Below are 23148 nucleotides of genomic sequence, written 5' to 3' on the forward strand. Positions count from 1 at the left end.
GTTGCAGCCGTCATTGTTGTTTGGCAAGCCCGGGCTGGATTCGAACCCACCACCTTAGGTGTATGTGGCTGGCGCCTTAGGCACAGGCGCTGAGCCTTTTCTCATTATTATTTTTAACAAAGTATTTTTAAGTAAACCTTCATGTTATATCAGTTCGTCCACAAATTAATACTGTTTCTGACATAAGTTCTGAGATTGCCTAGATTAAAGGATATAAGTTAGTTGTGAAGCAAAGACTCAAAATGCTTACTTTTTGTATTATTAAGAATGTGATCTATTTGCAGCTGAACTTCCTTGAATATTTTAGTGCAGAAAGCAAGCAGTCGGGAGGCTGCAGGAAGGGAGGGGTGAATTTACACCTAACGGGCATAATGCACACTACATCAGCAATGGGCACACTTAGAACTTTGACTCAAACTGTACAAAAGCAGTTCATGGAACCAAAACACTTGTACCCACGTAATATTCTGAAATGTACAAAAAGAATGTTTTAATAACATTCATAGTAACTAATCATAGTTACTCTCTTTCTGGACTAGACATATAGGTTCTATACATGTGGGTGGAGTGATATTTTTGATCTATGGTCTTGAAATAAAAGAAACATATCCTTACTAATTGGATAATCAGACGAAATAGTGCTACTCTATGTATAGGACAGTTTTTTAAATGATTTTACATTCTCGTTTTTTTTTCTTCTGTCAACAGAAAGTACTGTTAAGTTTATGCCTAAGTTAACTTTTTGTAAATATGTCCAACTCTACCACCAGCTCAGATGTCCTTGGAACATTTCTGCTTCTCCATGATATTATAGATGACAATGAGGTCATTTCACAATTGCTTCTTTTCTGAAAAACACAGCTGGCTCGGTTGGTTAGCAAGCATTCTCATTGCTGCATTTCCTGAGTCACCAGAGTATTTCAATTGACCTCTTCAGAACAGATTGTATCTATGTAATATCCTTCCACAATAAAACCTCTATAATCAAATGATTACAATAGCCACTGAATGGTACAGTCTTTACTCTGGGCCAGGATCATTCTATTTCATATTCTTTTAATAACTTTATTATTTCACCAAAACTTTGAAGTTCAAATTTCCTCAAATCAAGCATAAGTGATGGTTGACTTTTGTCCTTTAACCACGCTTTAGAGTTCAGCATTGTGGAAGAATTCCTTTTGGTAGCTCTTTCCAGATCATGAATTTCTTTGTCTCCATATTGTTTTATGTTTTATGTTGCCAAAAGTCATATTAGCTTCTTTCTAAACATGTTTACACATTTTACTGACCAACCTGTGGTGTCTTTAACCATGTGCTGAACAGAAGCAAATATGAAATTAAATCTCACGACCCTTCAAAATAATCTCTCAAGGCACTCGTACTTTTCCTTCAACACAATTATAAGTCAACCCTTAAGTGTGATTATTCCCTTAAGAGTTATTTCTCTCCACTAGGCTGTAAGCTCCATGAGAATGGGACCGTACCTGATTTCTTACTGCTGTATCCCTGGTATCTAGCACACTGCTGGTCCCAGCAAGTGCTTATATCTGTTAGCAATTTGTTAACTTTCATCTCCAGCTCTACCCTTGATTAGCTGTTCCAAGACAGTGTAGATGGCCCTGCAAATAGAACTCCTTTGCCATCTGGCACTATATTTAGCTTTGTCAACAGAAGGTGCTGAAGAGACACCAATGGAAGCAGAGGGTTCTAGTTCTTCTCTTGCCACAGTCCTACAGCTCACAATCTCTCTACTGTTCAGCAAGTGCCACACACACAGCTCTCCAGCACCCAGCAACTGTAGCATGATTGTCTTCTCCCATGCCTGGTTTTTGCAGTGTGTGGCTGCTGGGTGCCCAGCCCCCAGCAGCTTCCTGCAGCACTCTCTCAGGTGGCCCTGCGGTGGAGTACCCCAGTGAGACATCTCCCTATGCTCAGCTTCCCTGGCACCTCTTTGGGTGGCTTTGTGGTGATTACTGAAGTGTGGCAGTGGGACAGTGTTCTCTTAGACGTCCGGAGCAGATTTCTAGAAAATTCTGTTGCCATGGTACCAGAGTGACTTCTCTGGCATCCAGTGAATCACAACCATGAGCTTTCCAGCAAGGTCTGAATCGTAGTCCTAGATGCCTGTTCCTGGGATGATCTATTTTAGCACTAAGTGTAGTATCTGCTCCTGATACCTATTAACATTACTTAACATTCTTCTCACTAGCCACTTCCTCATTACCCCAAACCCCTCTTATAGTTAATAATTCTCTATATTAAACTTTCCCTATTCAACTTATCATTCAACATCATGTTTCTGTGCCCTGATTGAACCCTGACTAATAAAATGTTCAAAAAGTGTTGTTGAAACAAAACAAGTTAAGAAGAAAACAAGAAAAGAAGGGAGGTAGGAAGAGAGAGACAGAGACCTTCACTATTACTGCTATATCCCCAAGACAGCTGTGTGTTGTGTTCATTTGGTGTTATTATTTGGAATTACAAATTTAAAAAGACAAACTGAATTTTATGAATAAGAATCCAGTACCACTGAATTCTTTCTTATTAATTCACCCACTCTTCAATTTATTCACTAAAAATTGATTATCTACTGTATGTCAGGCATATGTTACTAGGTTTCCTAGGATAATGAAAGAGTTAAAAACTCTACAAAGACTATCCTATGTATAAATCCAATAGAAAATTCCTCAAATAGATTTCAGGAATCCTAGATTCTAGAACTGCTTTTAAATCAGACTGCCCAATACCTCTCCTACCAATAAATAGATTGAACATCATGTTGTATATACCTTAAATATACACAATAAAATGTATTTTAAATGAACGAATAAGTAAATAGGTCATTTAACTCCTGTTCTTTACAATCCCATGGCAGGAAATGCTGTTTAATGTTTAAATTGCATTCTTTCCTCACTTCCTTCCTTTTTAAACCTGAGCATTTTCTTCGTTAGTTACACATAGCAGTTTTTTTAATTTCTTATTGGCTTCTCTTCTGAAAGTTAAATATTCTATAGCATTTTATTTTTTCCTCAGTTTTATTTATTTATTTATTTTAGTTTTTAGCTTTTATTATTGCGTGTTTTTTTCCCCCTCTCTTCTCTCTCTCTTTCAGGGTCTCACTCTGTTGATTTGGGTTAGAGTGTAGTGGCATCTTCATAGCTCACTATAACCTTGAATTCCTGGGCTCAAAGGATCCTCCTACCTCAATCTCCCAAGTAGCTGGGACTACAGGTGCATGCCACTATACCAAATTAGTTTTTCTATTTTTTGCAGAAATGGGATCTTACTTGAACTCTTGGGCTCAAGTGATCGTCCCATCCCAGCTTCCCAAAGTGCTAGAATTATAGGTATGAGCCACTGTGCCTGGCCTGTTTTATTCTGTGTCTTCCTGAGCCATCTCCAAGTTGATCACATTCATCCTAAAGTCATTGTTCACTCTTCAACAATCTCATATGGAGTTTGATACTACTTAATGGAAGTACCTTATCAAATGCTTTCGCCTTCTCTATCCTTGTTATGTACTTGAGTATCTATAATATGTTAAACATTATTATAATATTTAATATTTTTCCCAGATAAACTTGTGTATTTAAGATAGAAATTTTGTGTACAAAAAGGATGAGAGTGAGGAGGGAGGGTTAGGAGGACACAGACATATACCTGGAAGGCAAATCATAATGGAAAGATTATATAATAAACACTTGACTGGGGAGAACTGTTTTTAAGCACTTATTTACATCCACACTAATATAATTACCAACTCATATTCATAAAGGAGGTCCCCAAGGATCTTTCCTATGCAATCAGCACTGTATGTATTTGAAGATATTCTTAAATCAGACATTATGCTAATTCAGAAAGGCCTTAGAGGACCCCCTCTAATACACTTATATTAAGATGAACATTTTCCTACATTTTAACATCTCTGAAATTGAGATGCCTCTCACAACTGATGACATCTGACAACTGTCTTGGCACCTTTAGCTTCTAGCTGTCCTGTGGCTCCAGAGGAGGCACTGCGGCTGGCAACTGCTCCCCACCCTCCCCACCCTTCTCCTGACCTGTCCTCACCCTGACCCTGTCCCTTTGACCACCTGACCCCTCTTATCACTGAGAAGCCACTTGATCTCAAACACACAAACTTTAAGACAGGTGGATTTCCCAGGACCATGAACCACTTGTGGTGTCTATTGGCTGTATAAAGCACCTATTAATAACCTTTCTTTGGTCAAGGAATATTTGGTGAGCTCACCTGACATTGAGGGGAAGTCTAAAAAATCCTAATATGTATACAATAAAATTTCTAAATGATAAGAAAGACCAAATCATAACATGCTTTATAATTGATGGTGTCTTCTATTCAAAGAAATCTAATAGTGACAGTTAAATGTGACATATGGCATGTATCTTGCTGAGCCCTGATGGGCTTCCACCCCTACCCTCACCTGCTTCACAGGCTCCAATGCCATGGGCAGTTTTCTTCTTTTCATGGATCCTGTCTTTCCCATTGGAGAAAATGGAACTAGAGCTCACTGAGCAATCCTCTTTCCATGTCCCTAGTAACATTTTTTTCAGGCTGCTGACATCGGCTTTATCTCTGTGGTTCCACTGAATGAGCCTAAGATGCAACTGATTTGGAACGTGGGTGAAGGTTAATGACAAGGAAACTGAATTTCAGGAAGTTGTTCAGCCACAAAGCCTGTCAGCCCCTCTGGCTGGTGACAGTTGAGTGTTGGTACCTACACAGGGCCTTTCATGTGAGCAATTGTGGTAATTTGAAGTCCTCCACAGGGATATTTTGCCTAATCATTTTTGTGGTTTATTTTTGGATAACTTCCCATTTCCTTATAAACTGGGTGGTGCATAAGCACTGTGTGGCAGGAGAACAGAATTTGAATACACGTCCCATTAGGTTTAAAGGGTTTGGACTCTGTTCTATAGCTTTCCAGAGAGCAACAAATCTAGTTCTATTCAGGGGATTTAATTCACATCTCATTAACTATGTTGGCAAAATCCAACATTAGCCCTGAAAGGCTAATTTGATTAAAGAACTGACAGACATTACTTCTTTTGGACTAATCAAGTTAATTTTAATGGAGGTAATAATGTCTCCCTGGCAGGTTATTGTGAGAATCAAATAAGCCAGCTAGCATATTCTAGTGTTCTGTGAGTTATAAAGTGTTAAACAAGCATAGGTGATTATTGCTGATCTCTTTATTCCTGCTATACCTTCCATATTCCACCTCGTTTCCTTTCTTTATCTCTGTCTTCCTAAGGAATCTTACCTCATTACTTAGCTGAGGGAAATCTAAACTTTATCTATGTTTTCAACCAATAAATTAATCGACTAAATATGTTCAAAAACCAACCATGGGCCAGTCATGGAGTTGTTACATAAATGTTCCAGATTAAACAATTAAAAACCACCACTACGTACTCACTTTGAATTGCATGTAGCAGGTACTGGTAGTCCCAGCTTCTTGGGAGGCTGAGGCAGGGAGATCTTTTGAGACCAGTTCAAGACCAGTGAGAATCTCATCTCGGGGGAAAAATATATATCTGGCCGAGAACCCATAAGACAACTCTAAACATACATTGAGTACATTCAAGGGCTCCAGGGAAATAGAGGTTAAAGGAGCAATTTCAGAGATGATTTGGAGAGAGTTGTTGAGCACTCCAACCCCAAGAAAATGAAATGGGAGATGCTGTTTCCAAACAAAGGGGTTGCCAAGGGAACACAAAAGTTTTATATGTGAATTTCTAGGTCTGTCAGATTTCCTCTGGAAAACTTTAAAGGGTAGGATGGAAGACCTAGCTGCTAAGGAATAAGCTGAAAATGTAAAAAGGCTATAGTGGGGATCAGGGACCCCATGTTTGTCAGGAGAAACAGGGTTGTTTCCTACGAACGGTGAGGCATACTATAAAAGAGCCAAGATATAGTCCCCAAGGTGCCATTTAAGAGTATCATCAAAAGTGGCACCTCATTAAGGGTGATAATAACCACCAATCAAGCATATTTAGCTCCCACAATCAAATATGATTTGTATTTGATTATGACTTTGAGGAAGAAATTGTCTTATCAATTAGTTCTCTAAATTAGTGTAGGCATCACTCTCATGAAAGTTGCTGTGTGATCCACAAACGGTGTCTTTAAAGATTTTACATAGATGTTTCTAACTTACATAGAGGCAGAAGACTTCAAATATATGTCACATAGATCACTTATGTGCACTCTGATCACATTTGGTGTATTTATGCTTAACTCCAGTTTGATATTCAGTATGTCTCCAGTGGGAAGGCAGTATAAAGACTGAAAAATAAAAGGACAGAACCAACTGACACCTAATTCTGTCCCAAAGTGCGATTATGGCACAGCATCTTAAAAAGACCTGTCTGCTTTTTTGCATCCATATTTTATCTCATAGAACCACAGTGGAAAATAGTATATTCTCTTCATTTTAAAGATGGAGAATCTAAAAATAAGCTTAAGAAACTCAAGATCACACTCTATGAGAAAAGGGAGGAGGTTAGTACCATTGATTCAATCTCTGCTTATAATTCTATTGGCCTAACATTCCAAACTTGTGTTGGATATACTTGGATTGGAAGGGAAAGAAAACCTCCACCAACAAACCTTCCTACCCTTTGATAACACCCATACATGCTCTTACGTTTCTTCTCTGGGCCCAGGTACAAACAGTTTTGCTCTTATTCTACATAACTTCTGTAAGACGCCAGGTTGTTCCCACAACTTGAGAACTGTAAAAGCTACATGAGTTTACACTGAGTTTACTGTAGGTGACAAAGATCCAGCTCAGGAAATAAGGGAGATTAGTGGGCTCATATTCAGGCATGGCTGGTGAGAAGTTGGCCCTAGGCACATCTAGAAGCAGGAAACCAAACAGCACCATAATGCTCCCTCCCAACATGTCTGTGTTTATGTGTCAACTTCTTTTTCTCTAGCTGAAGCTCAGCTGGCTGTGTGTATGTGTGTGTATGAGTATGCACATGTATGTGTGTGTACAGTAGGAAGATGAGGTGTTGGTGCCAGATTCATATTTGGTGGCCTCATGCCATCAGCACTCTCCCACCTCCAGTTTTTAAATGTGTGAGAAATAGCCGGACTGGTACATATTGTAATAGTACCTTGGGACAGAAATTAGTTGTCAGCTGTTTCTGTCCTTGTACCTGGGTAGCTAACACCCAGGTCATATGCCCACCCCTGGGTGTAACCACTGTGGACAGACTAGAACTATACCCTTGAGTATATGCCCACTCAGGGTTGCACAGATGCTAGGCAGGCTAGTGCTAGAGCCACTTTGAAATGCAAGCATCGTAAAGGAAAATGTTAGACAGAAGCAGACAAATATTAACACATGGAGCCTTAGATCATCAATTTTTATAAACATATGATTGGCTCTGACAAGGGGCCAGACACAGAATTCATTGAGGTAATGTTTCACTTATTCTTTCTAGAAGGACAGTATCTTTTTTTTGTAAGATAAAGATGAAGCAACAACTTGGTTAGAAGCAGCTGATTTTACTGTTGGCCATTCTAATAATCTCTGTTGCATCATTTCCACGCCAAGTGAGGGGGGGAAAAAGGGACAACCACACTGATCTTTATCAATTTAGACTATTTATTGTATTTCTTAGTCCATTTCTTAACATTCACGGCACTCTTTAATCAGGATATAAAATCATCTATTTAGGTTTTGCCACTCAAGGTTTAAAATATTCTTAGAATCGTGTTTTCTGAAAGAAACAGGCTGGAATGATAAGCAAGTAAGTTTGAAAATATAGCAACCATGAACAACATAATTTTTTTCAAAATTATAATCCCAATATAGACATATATTACACTCATGGACCTTGCATATTCTAAAAAGGATCCTTTTTACCAGTACTTTACCAGATCCTTCCAACCAGGCAACCAGCCAGACGGCTAATTTTACATACAGAGTGTCTTACTCAGTAAAAGCCCCTCTCCTCTCTTAACATTGTACATGATGCAAATGTGGCTGTATCTGAAGAGAAGTGAGTTTCAGTGACCCCCATCACCTAGAAACATCCACAAAGGCCTGTACTTAATGACAAAGCAATGATATATTTCACTGTGCTATGTCTACCTCTGTCCAGAGGACAGCTGTCTGGCCTGTTTGGGGGGGACTTAGACTCTTTTTCCATTTGATACCCAAGGTGCTTCTGAAGCAGTCTCACTGGGTACCAGAATTCCTCAATTCTGGTACATACACTTCTAAAGAAAAGTTTCTTACAAACCTAATCTACCATGTTTATTCCCCAACACTGCAAGTTCGCTGATTTCAAATTTTGGACTGACCCCTCATTATTCCTCCTATCTGCATGAGGCTGAATGAAAAGTACTTTTTTAAAGAAAAGTAGCCTTGGTAGAAGAAAAGCTACTATTCTATAAGAAAAAGTCATTCAATATTTAAAATCTTTTCTGAGCAGAAATGAGAGGCTGAAAGGAAAGTATCTTTTTTTTTTTTTACTCTGCTGTCATTGTGACTGAGAATTTATGATAGATTACCCCCACAGTCCTTTTTGGGTTAAGAGGAGGTACTGTACAAGTAGCTGACAAGGCTCAATAACATAGAGAAATAATCTTAAGGACCTTTTCGGATACAAAGGAATACTGCATTGTTTAAAATGAGAAAACTGAGAGGATCTGTTGGGTTTCTAGCCCTCTTCCTATAATAAGCCTTAGTCTTTGGCAAAGCACAGATGGATAGTTGGTTAGTTTATAAAGGCAGCTTCTTGGTGAGATGTCAGCACCAGTAGATCCTAAACCCTTCGGTCTCTCCCAAGAATCCGTTACTTCTCCCCAAGAGACATTGCTGCTTGTCTTCTTGGGCATCTATTTAGCTACAAGAAGAATAGGGGAACAAGGCTGCTCCCTGGATCAGAGGCAACTGCAAAATCAGAAGCCCCAAAAGGAAAGCCACGGGAGGTTGAAGGAAAAACAGTCATCATGATAGCATTTCTCCTAATCACATATTTACATATATATTATCTTTTTTTCAGGACTAGTAAGTCATATTTTAGTTATGAGTGAAAGCACATCTGTGAAACTCTTTCTAGGGCCCATCTTGGTGAAAATGGCATATAATTTAGCACATAAGCCAGACTAGGCAAAGATACATCTATTGTGAGCACCAATTGTAAAGACAACTTTTTAGCACTTAAAAAATAAGATAATCATAAATGCTTTCCTTTTGTTTTTCACTAAAATGTCTATCAAGTACTCTTGAGAGAAAAAAGTCTATATGGCTGAATACTAGAAATACTGAAATACTAGAAGAAAACTAATCAAGCACAGCTTCTTAAGTATACAGTTATGATAACTGATGTCCTTTCACTTAAATTCAATGGGTTTAAAATGAAAACCACGCAGCCTGGGACAATGTCCACATTTCAGTTTGCGATCTGCTTCATAGGGATGAGTTTTGGTGAAACCTGGTAAAAGAAAGAGAAAAAAAAAGAATCAAATTATGAGAAACTACATGGTATACATGTCTCTTCTTTGAATTTCAAACTTGAAAGATGTAGGCGACAAACAGCCTTGTCATGGACATTGCCTGGAGTTTATTATTTCCCACTCTGAAACACCAAGACAGAGCAGAGCACTTCTGTTTACATGTTAGGTATTGGGTACTTTGTGGGTCTCCACCTTCTGATATTATAGCTCCTAAATTAAAGATAACTGGATCAAACAACAAAGAGGGGGTAGAAGAGGAGCAGAGGAAGACAAATAAAGGATCCCAATAACCAAGCCTCCCAATTGGATGGATCACTCATCTCCAAGACTGATGCCTCTGAGACTTCAATCAAAACACAGCAAAAAGCTTAAGTCTCCAAGTCCTCCAAATAGACCCAACCAATCCACAATTTGTTGAGAGAGGCTTTATGTAGTCTTTGGATTGTCTAGATACATATTAATGAAGAAATATATGATCAATGATAAATCTTATCAGAAATATCATAATCAGAATAGAAATGATACAAAGGCAATAAAAGATTTCTAAGTTATTATTAAAACTATTAAATATTGATTATAATTATCTTCAGTGTACAAAATACCAAATGCTTTCCTGAGAATCTTGAAGCAGACAAAAATGAGAATAAGTCTACATTTAGGGGAGAACTGGTGGAAGGAGAAACCTAAATGTAAGTGATTAGCTTAATGTGATAGGTTTTTCAAAGTATGGTACCAGCTTCAGATTTTATTTTATTGCTAAATTCAATATAGCAAATATCCATTGGGATGTAGTTAGTAACAGTACCTATGGGAAGTATAGCAGGGAGTACCAAAATTTACGTGATTATTTGAATCCCTCAAGAAAGTGGTGATTAAAGTGGGCCTAATTAACATTTTGGCTTTCAGAATAAAAAATTGCTATTTTGTTAAATTTATGAATTAACAAAAGAAAGAATAAGTAAACGACTAGTTAATCGTCTAAGAACTAGAAAGAAAGCTCCTAAAAGATGTTAGGTTAGTATTAAAAATTTAAAGAACAGGCAATTATTTGGCTTCAATGAGCTTAAATATTTTTAGTTCATTCTGTATTAACTGTGCACAATTAACTCTTTACAATGTCAAGAGTTAATATCCTTTCTTTCATTTTTCTTCTTTTAGAAGAATTAATAAATAAGAATAAATAAAAATAAACAAGAATTAAGTAAGTTCAGAATGGTCTGGTGGTATAAAGCTTATGAAAAATGAGAGCTCATTCAGACCTGGCATTTCCAAGAGCAGATGTATAATAATAGACAAAAGAATAAATGGAATAAATAGACAAAAGTAACATCCCACATATGCGTAGACCTTCAACTCTACTAAGAATAAAAGACATATGGGCTCTTAGTATTTAGATAAGTTTGTCTCACAAACAATTCATTTGCTTTTTTTAACAACACAGCATCTGTGAAAATAATTTAATGGAACGAAACTTTTTTTTTCTTAGATACAGATCATTTTTAATAGACGCTTCATAACATTTCCTTTAAAAGGATACTGGACATCTTAATTTTTTTTTTTTTTTTGAGACAGTCTCAAGCTGTCACCCTGGGTAAAGGGCCATGGTGTCACAGCTCACAGCAACCTCAGACTCTTGGGCTTAAGCAATTCTCTTGCCTCAGCTTCCCAAGTAGCTGGGACTACAGGTGCCCACCACAGTGCCTGGCTATTTTTGTTGTTGTTGTTCTTGCAGTTGTCATTATTGTTTTATCAGGCCTGGGCTGGGTTCAAACCCACCAGCTTTGGTGTATGTGGCCAGAGCCCTTACCCACTGAGCTATGGGCACTGCCCATCTTCATTTTTTTTTAAAAGTAAACATCTGATCCTCTTCCTAACCATGCCAGCTCTATTTTAATACCATTTATATTTATATCCTCAATGTGGAAAAGGACTTTTTGATCAGAAAACCAGAAGATGAAGCTTTATGTCGATTGCCTTGGTCGGCCTATTTTGTAATGAAAAATGCCTATTAAATCACCATTTCTCATTCTGTTCTCCCATAGTCTAATCAACACTATAAACAATGCAAGCCAAAGCAGATTATCCTGCCAATATGATCTACAGGCTAAGCACAAGATGATATGATTTAAAGGTAGAAGATAAACCAACATTTTGTCTTCCTAGCCCATTGATATCCCAAGAGTATACTGTTTAATTCTGGCAAAATACCAGTTCATAATAGATGTTGAGAGTATAAATTTATGTAATTTGCCAAGGAATGTCTACAGTTGGCTTCTTTCAGATTCCACTGCAAACATACAAATAAACAGTGTTCTTATTTAATTTTTTTGCCACTGGTGATTTAGGCATATTCCTGCCTAGAGAATATGACTGAGGACTTTGGTAGTAAGAGCTATACCAATTAGTTCTATTTTATTCACATTTTATAGCTCAATATCAGATATATGCATGGTGTTTAATAAATAATCATACATAACTAATAACCTATAGAAGTTTATTCTACCACATGATGTTCAAATCTGTATTAAATTTATTTTCTGGGTTTTTTAAATTAAAAAATAGAAACAAAATGTTTCAAAAAGATTCACCAAAATATCTGAGTAAAAGAAAAGAAAAAACTCACCTCTTTTACATAGCTTAAACAATCACCAGAAAAGAAAGAAATGAATAACCTATTGCATTCAATACTCACTGGAAAAAGATATTTTAGAAATAATGGAATTTAAGTGGTAGGATGTCACCTTTTCTTTCTCTTTCTTTCTACATTGGCCCGTCAAGTAACTAGCACAGTGAATGATATAAGTATAGCCAAAAATAAAGAAATTTGACATTTTCATTAGCTTGTCACAGCTTCTCACCTAAGAAAATGTGTAATATCACTTTGACTCTTTGACAATTAATTCTTACTTGATAAATATTTGGGAGAAAGGTTTCTTTCAAAATATGAAGACAATAGCAGAAAAATAAGCCAAATGACTCCTTAGTTGTGAAATATAGCATAAAAGAAAGACATAGGTCCATATTAAACTAAAAATATATGCATATTGAAAGAAACAAAGAACAGAGTAAAAAGGCAGCCTATGGAATGGGAGAAAAATTTTGCAAATCATATCACTCAATAAGTAGTTAAAAATCCAGAGCATAAAAGGAACTTTGACAACATCACTAATCATAAGAAAAATGCAAATCAAAACCACAATCATGCTCTTCTGGGGAGACGGGGTAGGGAGAGGAGCAAGATGGGCAGATTAGAGACATCTCCTTGCCAGCTACTTATGTTGAGACAGGGGAAAGTGGACTTCTGCCACTCTGACTAGGGAAATCTGCACAGAAACATAATTCCAGGCGCACAGTGAAGCAGCAAAAGACTTTAGGAGCCAAGAAGAAAGTCTGGACCTGTGAAAAACTGATCCAGAAGGCAAGTGCTTGGTATGGGCAGAGGCCGGCCAGTTGGCTGGCTCTCTTGTGGAAGGCTGGGGATGAGAAAGGGTTGTCCTGAAGTATTTCAATTTTGGATTAGGCTGCTTGATGGAGCAGCAAGTTGACTTGAATAGTACCTGACAGCCAGGTTTGAATGCTGGGAACAGTGGTTTTCCAATCAGCTTGGCTGTAGGCACAGCACCACCACTGTGGGAAGACCACCCATGCAGGAGGAATAGCACATGGTCCTAGTGCATGGCTGGCTTTGACTGATTGCTGACCTCAATTGGTTTCCTTGGGGTGGACTGAGTGGCACAGGTCCCCCTGTGAAGGCCGCTTTGTTGTCATGGGACACTGTCTAATGGGCCTCCTGGGAAGTCTGGCCAGAGCTTTGGGACCCCATTCTGACAGGGACTGAATGCTAACAAAGCAAATAGGCCTAGACTGAGGGCAAAGAAGTCAGAAAGACAAAATCCAGTCTTCTCTGTAATGAGAAAGTGGCTTCCGACCTTGATCATATACAGAAAATCCAGGGTGTGTTCTCTGACTCCTAATACTACAGCATCATCTGGTATCTAAGGAATATATTGCAGTATACACACACACACATATACACATATATATACATATATATAAAAAACACCCATATATATGTTTCACATTTTTTCTTTTTAAAAATGTTTCATTAGTTTTTTTCTATTATGTTTCTTGTTTTATTGTATTAGTTTTTTGTTTGGTTTTATTTTGTTTGGCTGCATTCTTTTTGTTCCTACTTTCACAACAGCAAGGGCTTCTCTATGTTTGCTATGGTTTTTCAGCCATTTTATTCTTTCCTTTTTAAGATTTTTGTACTTTCTGTCTCTTTTATTAGACATTTTTCTACTTCTCTCATCTTTTCCACAAAAATTTCTCATACAACACCTCAACTATCCCTTTTTTTTCTTCTTATCTTATACAATTATATTTTTAATTTTTAAAATCTATTTTTACTATTATATTTTGCTTCTGTAAGGGATGGGGGGTTAGGGCATTGGTCTGGCTCAAACAGGCCACAAGCGAATGGTCTTGGAAGTTCTTCTAGGTTTGGAATTGGAAAAAATGCATTGGTAGGTCCCTGCTGCAACATACCGCTAACTTCTTTCCATATTTGGCAGAGGTGGGATCTTGTTTTGCCCTAGCTGGTAAAGAGCTCCTGACATCAGAGGACCTACCCAGCCTGGCTCCCTGCAAAGTCCTAGACGTGTGGGTGTAGTTAAAGCATCCCACCAAATACCACCATTTCTCCTGTTGCTCTCTTTCTCTCTTACTATCCTTTTTCTCTCTTTTTATTCAATTCTTTCCTTCCACCTCCTTTCTTCTCTTTTTCCTCTTTATCTTTTCCTTCTTCTTCTCCTTTTTGCTCTTTATCTTCCTTTTGGCTTTATACCAAAAGCCACTTCAACACACCTAAGCTCAGAGACAAAGTAATTTAAAGTGAAGGAGGTATTGAGAAGGAAAAAATAGGAAAAGGAAGTGAATAGAAAAAAACACATATGAGGAGAAATAAACAGAAAAATTTTGGTAACATGAAAAAACAGTATAAAGCTACCCCCTCCCCATCATGAGGTAGCTATCACAGAAGATTCCACCTATAAACAATTAATGGAAATGAAAGAAAGGGAATTTAAAATGTGGATGGCAAAACAATAAAGAGAATTGATGAGAAAGTGGAAAAACAGAACCAAAAAAGGATGAAAGACATGAAGAATATAGAAAGACTATAGTGGAACTTAAAGGAGTCAATCAGGGAATTTAAAGATACAGTAGAAAGGATCGATAATGTATTAGACCATGGAGAAGAATAAATCTCAGAGCCAGAGGATAAAGTTCTTGAGCTAACCTAGACAGTTAAAGAGGCAGAAAAGAAGAGAGAGAAAGGAGAATATTCACTCAGAGAATTATGAGACTTCATGAAGCATTCAAACATATGAATTACAGGTATTCCTACAGGGGAAGAAGAATGTTCGAAAGGAATGGAAGCCCTACTGGAGGAGACCATAAACAAAAACTTCCCAAGTAGCAACAAACATTCCAAAATACTCCCCTTAGAGGGATACTGAACTCCAGGTCATCTGAACACAAATATAGCATATCTAAGACACATTATAATGAAACTGTCCAAAGTCAAGACCAAAGAGAAAATTCTGCAAGGTGCCAGGAGTAAGCACCAATTACCTACAGGGGCAGATCCATCAGGGTGACAGTGGACTTCTCAGTTTGAATTTTCCAAGGCAGAAGAGAAGGGTCAGCTACTTTTAATGTTCTTAAAAAAATAATTTTAAGTCTAGAATTCTGTATCCTGCTAAACTAAGCTTCAAAATTGCCAGAGAAATAAAATCTTTTACTGATTTTCAAACAGTAAGGAAATTTGTCACAAAACTAGCTCTACAGGAAATACTCAGACCTATTCTCTACACTGAACATCACAATGGCTTTACGTTACCACCAGCAAAGTAAACACCCAGAAACTAAAGGACAAAACCAAGCTTTTCCAGTGGCACAAAGGATAAAACTAAGCAATAGATCATTACAAAATAAGGTGAATAGAACTCCACCACACCTAGAAATTCTCTCAATAAATGTTAATGGATTGAATTCTCCACTGAAGAGACACAGGCTGGCTAATTGGAAGAAAAAGAATAAGCCATCTATATAGCATCTCCAGGAAACTCTCCTAATCTTGAAAGACAAAATAAGACTCAGGGTAAAGGGCTGGAAAACAATTATTTCACAGGGTCACAATCTTATTTTCAGATACAAGTGGATTTAAAGCAACCAAAGTTACGAAAGACAAGGATAGTCACTTCATACTAGTCAAGGGAACAATAAATCAATAGAACATTTCAATTCTAAATATTTACGCATCCAACTTAAATTCTCCCAGATTAATGACACAAACATTGATTGGTCTGAGCAATATGATATCCTGTAAATTATAACATTTGGGGACTTTAACAACCTCTGGTTGAACTGTACAGATCATCTAAATAGAAACTAAACAAAAATACAAGGGACTTAAATGCAACCCTAGAATAAATAGACGTAATAGATATACACAGAACACACCATCCCAAACCTAAAGATTATACATTCTTCTCATCAGCCCATGAAATATACTCAAAAATAGATCATAACCTAGATCACAAATAAAAACTCAACAAAACTATAAAAAATTGAAATTATACCTTGAATTTTCTCAGATTTCAAGGCAATAAACAAAAGATTTTCATCCCCACACAAAGGCATGGAAATACCTCATGCTGATGACAGTTGGGTCAAGGAAGAGATAAAAAAGAAAATTAAGTTCCTCAAACACAACAATAAAGCTACAAGTTACCAAAACCTGTAAGATACTGCAAAAACAATCCTAAGAGAAAAATGAATCACATTAGATGCTTATATCCAAAACAGAGAAAGAAAAGCACATCAACAATCTAATGAATCATCCTAAGAACATGGAAAAGAAAGAGGAATCCAATCCCAAATCCTAGTAGAAGAAAAGAAATAACCACAATCAAATCAGAAATAAATTAAATAGAAAATAAGAGAATAATTCAGAAAATCAATGAAACAAAAAGTTGGTTCCTCAAAAAGATAAATAAAAATGATAAACCTTTGGACAGATTAACCAGAAACAGAAAAGTAAAATCTCTAATAACCTCAATCAGAAACAAGGGGAAAATAACAACAGATATCACTGAGATACAAGAGGTTATCTCTGACTACCTCAAGAAACTCTATGCCCCAAAATTTGACAATGTGTAGGAAATGAACCAATACCTGGAATCATACTTACTCCCTAGACTTAACCAGGAAGAAGTAGATCTCTTGAACAGACCAACATCAAGCACTGAGATAGAAGAAACAATTAAAATATTCCAACAACAACAAAAAAAGCCCTGGACCATATGGCTTCACACCAGAATTTCATCAAACTTTCAAAGAAGAGCTTGTATCTACGCTGCAAAACCTATTCCAAAACATCAAGAAGAAAGCAATCTTCCTTAACATGTTCTATGAAGCAAGCATCACTCTGATATCAAAACTGGAAAGGACCAAAATAAAAAGGAAACCATAGACAAATTTCACTAATGAATATTGATTCAAACTCAATAAAATCTTAGCCAATAGATTTCAGCTACACATTAAATAAATTATACATCACAATCAAGTAGGTATCATACCAGTGAAGCAAGGATGGTTTAACACAGACAAATCCATAAATGTAATTAACCATATTAACAGGAGGGAAAACATAGACCATATGAACCTCTCAACAGATGGAGAAAGTGCATTCAACAAAATTCAGTATCCTTTTCTAACAAGAATATAGGTATACATGGCATATTTCTTAAAATGATTCAAGCCATCTATGACAAACCCACAGCTAATATCATACTGAATGGAGAAAACTGAAAGCTTTCCCATTCAGAACTGGAACCAGACAAAGATTTTTCCCTTGACCAGTATGAAGTGACCACTGTTGTCTTTGGTAACTTTAGTGGCTTTAAATCCACATGCATCTGAAATAACCTTCTATTAAACACAGTACTGGAAGTTCTAGCCAGTACTGTTCAGTTAGGCAAGTAAAGGTTATAAAGGGCATCCAACTGAGGGTAGAGAAGGTGAAACTCTTGCTCTTTGCTGATGATATGATCTTATACTTAGAAAACCCCAGAGACTCAACCACAAGACTCCTAGAAATGATGAAGAAACACAGTAATGTCTCATGGTATAAAATCAATGTTGACAAATTAGTAGCCTTTGTATATGTCAATAATAGCCAATTCAAGCAGCTAATCAAAGATTCAATTCCCTTTACAGTAGCTTCAAAGAAAATGAAATACCTAGGAATATACCTAACAAAAGAGGTAAAGAATCTCTACAAAGAGAATTATGAAACTCTAAGAAAAGAAATAGCAAAAGACATTAACAAATGGAAGAACACACCATGATTTCAGCTGGGAAGAATCAACATTGTAAAAATGTCTATACTTCCCAAAGCAATCTACAGATTCAATCAATCCCCATTAAATTACCGACATCATACTTTGAAGAACTGGAAAAAAACAGTACTTCATTCTGGTATTGAACCAGAAAAAAACAATATAGCCCAGGCAACCTGTAGTAATAAAAACAACGCTAGAGGCATCACTCTACCAGACTTCAGGTTATATTACAAGTCTACAGTGATCAAAACAGTATAGTATTGACACAAAAATAGATATATAGACATATGGAACAGAATAGAAAACCAAGCAATGAAACCAGTCTTTTATAGCCATCTGATCTTTGATAAACCAAACAAAAGCATATACTGAGGAAAAGAACACCTATTCCACAAATGGCACTGGGAGAACTGGATAATCACATGTAGAAGACAATAATTGGACCTGCACCTTTCACCACTTACAAAAATTGACTCAAGATGAATTACAGATCTAAATCCAAGACATGAAATGACAAAAATCCTAGAAGAAAGAATGGTGAAAACTCTTATGGATGTCAGCCTGGAGAAAGATTTTATGAAGATTTCAGTGGCAATCTCAACAATAAAAAAATAAACAAATGGGACTTAATTAACCTGAAAAGCTTCTGCATAGCTAAGGACCCCAAAATTAAAAGTAAATAGACAACTGTGGGAATGAGAAAAGATATTTGTGTATTATGAGGCTTATGACACAACTCTTGATAACTAGAATCTATAGAAAACTCAAATTATTCAACAAAAAAGAGGAAATTATCTCATCTATCACTGGGCAAGACACATGAACAGAACCTTCTCTGAGGAAGACAGACAAATGGCTAACAAACATGAAAAAAATGCTCATCATCCCAAATCATCACAGAAATGCAAATCAAAGTCACCTTGAGATATCACCTAACCCCCGTGAGAATAGTCCACATCACAGAGTCCCAAAGTTGCAGATGCTGGAGCAGGTGTGGAGAGAGGGACACTTTTACACTCTTAGTGGGACTGCAAACTTATACAGCCTCTTTGAAAAGAAGTATGGAGACTCCTCAAAGAACTCAAATTATACCTCCCATTTGACCCTGCAATCCCACTATCAGGCATCTAACCATAAAAAGAAAAATCACTTTATCATAAAGACATTTGCACTAGAATGTTTATTGCAGCTCAGTTTACAATCACCAACATGTGGAAACAGCCTAAGTGCCCATCAACTTAGGAATGGATTAACAAATGGTGAGAGATATATATATATACACCATGAAATACTATTCAGCAGTAAGAAAAGTTGGTGACTTTACATCCTTTGTACTGACCTTGATGGGGCTGAAACACATTCTTTTTAGTAAAGTCTCACAAGAATGGAAAAGCAAGTACCCAATTACTCAATTTTATTATGAAGTCAGTAGACAATCAATAAACACTCACACAGGAGAAAAACTTAATTCTATTCAAGTTGGGGAGGTGGGAATGAGGAATTAGGGAGAGGAGGGGGAGATTGGTGTGTTCCCACTTAAAAAGGCACAAGGTAGGAGTGTATGTCACACCTTTTGGTGTGGGATGCTACCTAACAAAGTCAACATTTGTGACCTGGTTGTTTGTAACCTCACAATAACCTAGTTTATTTTACTTTATTTTATTGAGAAACAACAACAACAGAAAAAAAACCCACAATCATTCACAACTCACACCCATTAGGATGGCCATTATTAAACAGAAAACAACAGGTGTTGGTGAGGATGTGGAGAAATTGGAACTCTTGTGCACTGTTGATATAAATATAAAATGGTATAGCCATTGTGGAAAGCAGTATGACAGTTTCTCAAATATTAGAAATAAATTATCTTATGATCTAGCAATCCACTTTTGGGTATCTATCCAAAAAATTTCAATCAGAATCTCAAAGGGATACTTGTACAATCATGTATCCATCTTCTTTGCAGCATTATTCATAATAGTCAACAGGTAGAAACAACCCAAATGGACACCAACAGATGGATTAAGACAGTGTGTTATATACACAATGAAATATTAAGCAGCCTTAAAAAGGGAAGAAATCCTCTTCCATGCTACAGCATGGAGGAACTGCAAGGCCAATCACAAAAGAGCAAATAGTGTATGGTTATACTCATGTTAAATAGCTAAAGAATCAAAACCACAGAAGCAGAAAGAGTTGCCAGATGGGGTGTGGTGGCTCAGGCCCATAATCCTAGCATACTAGGGAGGTTAAGGTGGGAATTTCTTGAGGTCAGGAGTTAGAGACCAGCCTGAACAAAAGTGAGACTCCCATCTCTACAATAAACTAAAAAAATTATTCAGCATGATGGTGTGTAGCTATAGTCCCTTTGGTTGCCAAAGTTCAGGGAGAAGGAAGAGAAAATCTTCGTGTTTAATGAGTATATTTTAAGTGCTGAAAGATGAAAAAGTTCTAGATATCTGTTGTACAGCAATGTGAATACACTCAATACTACTGAATTGCACACTTAAACATGGTGAAGATGACAAATTTTATGTTAACATGTTTTTTACCACAGTTTTTTAAAAGAAAGAATAACAGAAAAGCATTATTGAACAGCATCCCAATTTAGCATTTGTAGGGCATGAACATGTGCACATGGCCCTCTAACCCTCAACAGCACTGGGGTGCAAGATTTATTCTCCAGCTCTCATATTCCCTTCAGGTGGAAGGACGCTTATTAGGGTAATACCCTGGACTCCAACATGCCCCCTAGTGACTTAACTGAATGAAGACTTGAACAGAAGAACTGAAAAATGTGAAATTCAGCTTGACTTCTCCTTTGGGGTTAGCCTTCATGTAGGAAGTACATGCTGTCTTCTCACAGCCACACGTCAGAAGCTTGGCAGCAAAGGTTCCCCCCCCCCCACCAAGTAGGAGACCTGTTGTTTGCTGCCTATAACTGGGAGCCAAAGATTTCCCACTTCTGGGGTTCGTATCTTGGAAGCCTGTGTGACTGTACTCCCAAGCCTCCACCCTTGCCTTCACAGCAGTGTCAATACTCTTACCTCTACCTGACCAGCTCTTTTATCTCTTCCAATAAATCAGAACTCAATCCCCATGAAACACCACAATTATGTCTGAGGAAGTGTGATCGCATGGAACAAGATCTCTGTCCATCATGGGGTGGCTTCACTAGCTATAAACTGCTCCTGATCAGTGTCTTATGATGTATACGAGTATGCTGAAGGTTCTGAAAACAGTCCATATTTGCATTTCTATGACAAAATTTCCACAGCCTTCTTTGGAGTTCCAGATCTACATGATCCTTAAGATACTGTCCTACCAATTAATAAGGAAACTGCTCCTTTCACTTGACAAAACACCATAAATATAAACTGTGACAGTCATTACAGATTTTCTAAAGAAGCTGTTTCATGCGATATATATATAAGACATATTTTCCTTCCATATTTTTTATTGGTATGGCAAATTGTACTGTGATATACAGGAGTCTTAGGAATTCTTTTTTTAAAGATGTACAAATACTCCACTATAATCATTCTTTTTTAATACTCTATAGCCACAGTGTGGTCATGACCTATTATCAGCTACTGGCATAATTGGTCTTTTCTCTAGAATTCTCAGTATTTTCTGATGTCCACATTCTATATCTTTTGCCTATTCACTTGCTCAGATTCTTAGGTATACAGAACTTTTACCTACACATTTTAAAAGTGTTTTGTACTAGGTGTTTACCATTTTTCCTTATGAGGTAACAACCTGGCTAATTCATTTCCTTCTAGAACACTCCATGCTAGGTATACATTGAAGGCTAAGGTATAGGGCCTTTTCTCAAACAGAAATCTTGAGTAACTGGTAAATAGTTACATATAGAATATAATGCTGCCTATGAAATTGAAATCTTGAGTAACTGGTAGATAGTCAAATATAGAGACCAAGGCTACTTGTATGGTAACAACCAAATGAAATGTCTTTCGAATTTTGACATGGAAGATCTTCTAAATAAACAGAAAAAGAAATGTTACCCTCAAGGTATTCATATTATTGACTATATCCTTATGGATAACCCAGCTATTAAGCAGAACATTTTATTAATCAGAGAAACAACCCACTATAAGTGATTTTATATGTCAGGATCTGAAGAGGTGCTGTTGATCATCAGAACCTCAAAACCTAGTTCTCTGTTTCAAAGGTTCAGTTAACAGGATGCCTTTTCACTATTTGGACAACAGTGACATACAAATTAACCTTTCATCTCAATAGCCTAATTTAGAGGAAACAAGAGTGTATGTATGTCAGTGTGGAAAGAGGGGATTGTAGTGATATACAAGATACAAGAGGACCACAGAGGTATTTTTCAGTGTATCAAAATATGGGAAATAGCACCTTTTTTGGTAAAAACAGTAAAAATGCATCTTTTTGATTGCTGATTTACACATATGGATGAAAAAGAACCCTATGTAACAAGGCAAGTCTTCCTTTGTATATTCTTTTTTGCATCAGAAAATTGAACATTCTGTACATCTCACAAATGTTACCTGAGGAAGAGGTTAACTCTTCCACGTAGAAAAAAAATAAAGAACAACTGATTAAGAACTGTTTGCTATTTATTTATTTATTTATTTCAGGTATAAACAATCCCTTTTCTCCCCTCACTAAGATTATTGAAAAAGTAATTAAAGATGTGTTTTTCGTGTAAGGTATGACTAGGAAACTTCCTTTTTCAAAGGGAAAGTTCAGAAAAGGTTAATAGACAAAGACCTTGGTACAGTACCAGGAACAGTTATTAAGTGAATAATGAATTATGCAACAAAAATTATCTTTAAAAAATAATTTCAATGCACTGATAGGTATGAGCCAGCCATGTAGTACGCACAGAAGACATAAAATATATGCACGACGTATCAAATAACTTGGTTAAGTTCGTTTTTCTAAGATGGCAGCTGTAACATTAACATATTCTCTTCTCATTATATAATAAATATATTTCATTTTAATTAGTATAATAGGTTCTTTAAAAGGTATCTGAGAATCAAATCCCTTTCCTTCATTTCTTCAGAGACTTTTCATCTTTACTTTTGAATCACTTTAAATGGGCTGAACCAGGCTACAAACCCCCATTAGCTAGGTGATTGGTGATTTATGAGGATACACTTATTTTAAAGGGAAATTACAGTATTTTTTGGTTTTAAAAAGGAATTTTATTCGGCTTTGTGAAGTCTGAGTGTTTTATCCACT

The 23148-nt window shown here is 36.8% G+C and overlaps 1 protein-coding gene across 1 annotated transcript in view; it reads right to left on the bottom strand.

The window, feature by feature from the left end:
* Window positions 1–8891: 8891 nt before the first annotated feature.
* Window positions 8892–23148, bottom strand: part of OXCT1 (3-oxoacid CoA-transferase 1) — a 144878-nt gene continuing 130621 nt past the window's right edge. The window contains exon 17 of the mRNA XM_003792957.2: window positions 8892–9477. Within this exon, the coding sequence (XP_003793005.1) occupies window positions 9436–9477 (42 nt within the window). The 3' untranslated portion in view covers window positions 8892–9435. The remainder of the gene's footprint in view (window positions 9478–23148) is intronic.

Source organism: Otolemur garnettii, unplaced genomic scaffold (genome assembly GCF_000181295.1).
Source record: "Otolemur garnettii isolate 467f Iridium unplaced genomic scaffold, OtoGar3 scaffold00063, whole genome shotgun sequence".
NCBI lineage: Eukaryota > Metazoa > Chordata > Mammalia > Primates > Galagidae > Otolemur > Otolemur garnettii.